General features: G+C 30.2%; 1 protein-coding gene across 1 annotated transcript; it reads right to left on the minus strand.

The window, feature by feature from the left end:
* Positions 1 to 219: 219 nt before the first annotated feature.
* On the minus strand, positions 220 to 3828 carry LOC139512732 (toll-like receptor 2 type-2). The gene has a single exon (XM_071300597.1). It carries the CDS (start codon positions 3628 to 3630, stop codon positions 1798 to 1800), a length of 1833 nt encoding a protein of 610 aa, XP_071156698.1. The 5' UTR covers positions 3631 to 3828; the 3' UTR covers positions 220 to 1797.
* Between the last annotated feature and the right edge of the window lie 610 nt (positions 3829 to 4438).

Here is a 4438-nt window from a genome sequence, read left to right on the forward strand (position 1 = left end):
GTAAGTCTTCTTTTGATTCAGACATTAGGACCGTATCGTCTGCATATAGCAGAACAAAAAGTTTCAGGTAAATGTTTAACTTATCTTCTAGTAAATCTGAAATCACGTTAAGACCCTGAAGATTTTCCGTTTCTAAAATATCTTGCAAATCGTTCAAAAATAAGGCAAACAAAAAAGGCGACAAATTCTCACCTTGCCGTACACCAATAACACATGAGAAATAGTCTAATTTCTGTTTATTATATGTAATACAGGATTTAATATCTTTATACATATTTAAAATAACATTATATATTTTCCCTTTAATACCATTTAAAAGAAGTTTATACCAGAGAGCCTCTCTCCAAACCGTGTCAAACGCCTTTTCAAAATCGACGAATGCACAAAACAGCTTTTTATTTATATATTTCAAAATTTCAAAAAATGAGTATAGAGCAAACAAACTATCAGTTGTCGAGCATGATTTTCGAAATCCAAATTGATTTTCATTTAGCAAGAGTGTTTCTTCAGAGAAAAGACATAATCTTTCATTAAGTATAGCTGTAAATAACTTACTAAGGCAACTCAAAATTGTTATCAGACGGAAGTTTTTTTGGATCAAACTGGTCGGGTTGTTGTCTCTTTGATACATTCCCCATTTCCATTCTCAATTTTATTTCATAAATAAATAAATTATAACTTTATAATAATAATTAAAAGCACAATTTGTAAATTACATTATTAAATATATTTTTTTCTAAAATATTTATAAAATAGTTGATTTTCAAATCTGTGTAAAATCTATGGTTTAAATATCCTGCCAGTGATAAAAATAGTGTTATGCAAAACTACATCATAAAACAGACATGACATACAATATTAATAGTTGCTTGCTTGGTGTTAATCGTGAAAAATCCTGCATTCTCACAATTTCCTGGGACTTAAAATGACCTCACAAAAGTCATATTTTCAGCAGATAAAAATCAACTTTTGTAACTCAATATATATATGATAAATAAATTTGAAGAAAAAAATAATTAGAGAAAAACAAATTTCTAATGTGTATTGGGTTAAGCTAGGTTAATAAGGAACAGCGTCTGTGTAAATTCCATGATATTTTTTAAATGAGAAAATACAAAAATAAATACAATTACAATTTTAAGTTTTAATCTTTTTTTTTTCAACTTTAAATTCTCAAATATAATAATAAAAATCAAAGGACCATTTCCTTTCCTTTCTTATACTGAAAAAAAATGTGTCTGATGAAATTTTTATTATTTCACGGTTTATGTTCAGAAGACCAAGCCAGACAACCGCTTGATTATAATTGTATTACTCAAGTCTTCTCAAGGTACTGAAAGCTAAGACCATTCTGCCATTGCATCGTCAACACAATCACAATGCTGGTTCCGTAAATGAAAAGAGTATACTAGTTTCCAGAATGTAGTATAGCTACAAAGTGGCTATTATCATACATGTATTTGTACTTTTTACTTTTAAATTTATCTTATTACTTCACTTCTATTCTTAATAGATTCACCATATTTTTTATTTTTTTCAAATTTTCCATGTGTACACAAAAGTTTTTTTTAAATTTTTTTAGATAAGAAGTTTAAGTGTTTATATGAGCAACAGTAACAAAAGGTTTTGAATAAAAAAAAATGATATTTAATCATTATTCTTACATTTTAATGCCAGTGAGATTATTGAGATACAATTTAATCAGTGCTGGCTAAATAGCAAATTTGCTATTTTGCCGAAATTTGCTATTTTGCCGATGCCGGTCAAATAGCCACTGCCATAAATAAATGTTTGATTTTATACACATGAATCATAGTCTGGTGGAAGAAGTTGATTAAAAACTTGATTAGTTGAGTGACTTGATGTCTTAGCCTCATCTTTTGACATCTGTAATGTCCCTGCAAGTTTTTGCCAGAATAATTTCTCGGAATATTTTAGATATGTATAGGTTTGCAGGAAAAATCTAAGATCATAGTCTAACAAACTAAAGTCAATGTCTTCGATGAGCAAAACTAATAAGTGGCGTCGGTGTTTCAATGTTTGATGAAAAGCCTTCTGAAATTCCATTTGGCACCATTCACTTTCGATGAAATTTAATGACAATATAAGCAGTGTGTACCTGCTATTCTCAACGCTGTTGATGATATTCTCTGCTATGCATGCACCTGGTATAAAATCTTTGTGGTGCAGGCAAAGATTGATATCTGGTAACAACGATTTCAGTTTCGTGCACAATACATCGTACACCCATCGTTCATCTGACGAGCTGTATGAAATAAAAGCGTCGTAACATTTTGGATTATCTGGACAATGGCACTGATCGGTAGTTTTCACTCTATACAGTTGCTTAATTTTATATTTGTACTTAGAAAATAAACACGTGAAGACAATGGTTAGTAAAACTAGCGAAAATCCTATGAAAGAACATTTGTATCTTTCAAATGTTCCCTCTTTGACACACACTACACTATGAGTTTTCTTACACATGCCCTCGAAGGAAAATTCAGATATGTTTTTCAAGTTTCTATCGCTTTCTTGATCTAAGCACTGCATTGATTTAAGATATGTATATTGCCTCCATTTCTTGTCATTAATCTCTGCAATGAATTCGTAAAATAATTTTTGGTAGCATGTACATATAAGCGGATTTTCTCTTATGTTAACCTCATTTCTTAACCGAGAAAACGATTTCAACTTGTTCGTGTCAAGATTTGATAGTTCAGTTATTCTATTCCTTGTCAAATCAACGTTAAGATTACCATCGAAATCAAAATATTTGTAAAGAAAGCTAATATCCTCAATATTGTTCCTGGAAAGATCAACGTTCGAAAGTCTATCGATAGTTTGGTACATAGAGTCTGTGAACAAACTACTTGGTACCCGTTCTAAACCATTATTTGTCAAGTTGATAACACTTAAGGAGTTGAATATGCCGTTCTGTAATAAATCGTTAACCCTTACTTCAGCGGAGAATCTGTTAAGAGAAGATATTTCAACATACGTGAGATTGTCATGAGAACATTTCCTAAGCAGTCTCAGTTCATTATGATAATCCGATTTCAATTTCAATTCTTTTCTGGTATATTTAGGTCGCCGTTTCGGGTAATAATCGATAGAACTATTTTGAAAAATAAAAGTACGTAAAGTATTAGATATTTGACATTTCTCATATGCCAGTAACTTTCTAGAATTTTTCTGAACGTGGTTCATAAAAACTAAGCTTCTGTATTCTATTTTGCAGTTGGTAAATTTCAAATTTTGCAGTACCGACTCGATCGACGAAACTTCTTGTGAAAAATCATAATCATAATAATCGGTAATATAACAGTTCCTTACGGTTAATGATGTCATTCCCGGTAATTTAATTGGTTGCCTTATACTTATATTTCCACCACCATGACATTCTATTTCCAATGTAAATTGATCGTCTCCTAAGTAAGACTTCTTTTTACCGTTCATAAGTTCACGAAAACTGTCCAGGCACCATGTATCTCCACTGGTCACATCACAGATTACACTTGTAGGAGAAATATCATAAAAGATCTTACAGGATTGACTGACAAATCTTTGTCCATTTCCATACTGAAAATTCACTAGAATTAGTATATTAAAAATATGAATCCACGGCATTGTAAGTGTTCAGCTAGATTTTAAACGACAGAAAAAAATAAACAAATGTTTGTTAGACATTTACTTATATTGTCTCATCATTTTTTTTCAAACATCATCTCCCATTGTTATTGTTTAGCAGTGATCAGTATTCGGAAGGTTTATTGTCAACAAAAGCTAGCAAATGTCAGATATTATTTTGTATTCGTTAATATTAATATAATACAGAGGAAATGTATGTAACAATAAACAAGAGGTTAATTTCCTGTGTAGATACATTACTAATTCGCTCTTGTTGGTCCGACAAAAAAATACAAAAAAAGATTTACAAAATATCCTAGCAGTTTTATTTTCAAATATACATGTGATGTATTGATGACTTTTATGATTATATAGATTTCTATCCACTTACACACGAATTATTAATTATATTAAAAATGAATGCTTCTTTTTGAGATTTTATTTGAGATGTAAAAGTGTTTACCGAAGCTAATTTCAAATCGCCGCTTTATATATACATGTATATATATATATGAGTCTAAAAGATTGTGTAACAATACCGATAAATAGATGGAAAACAAAACACTAAAAAGTGTTGAATATCATCGCACAAAGATGGAAAAACTGAACAGATGATATAAATTATACAATAATTGCAAATATTTCGGCTCAACGAATGGCATATCAATTTTCATGTAACAATAAAATACTCTCGCTTTTTCACGTTTCGCTTGATAATTAAACAACGCCTGTTTGATTGTCTGATGCAAGATTTTAAATAGCAGATTGGATGATTTAGTTAAATCTTTAAGTGATACATATTTGGTTC

The sequence above is a fragment of the Mytilus edulis genome, chromosome 2 (genome assembly GCF_963676685.1).
Source record: "Mytilus edulis chromosome 2, xbMytEdul2.2, whole genome shotgun sequence".
Classification (NCBI taxonomy): Eukaryota; Metazoa; Mollusca; class Bivalvia; order Mytilida; family Mytilidae; genus Mytilus; species Mytilus edulis.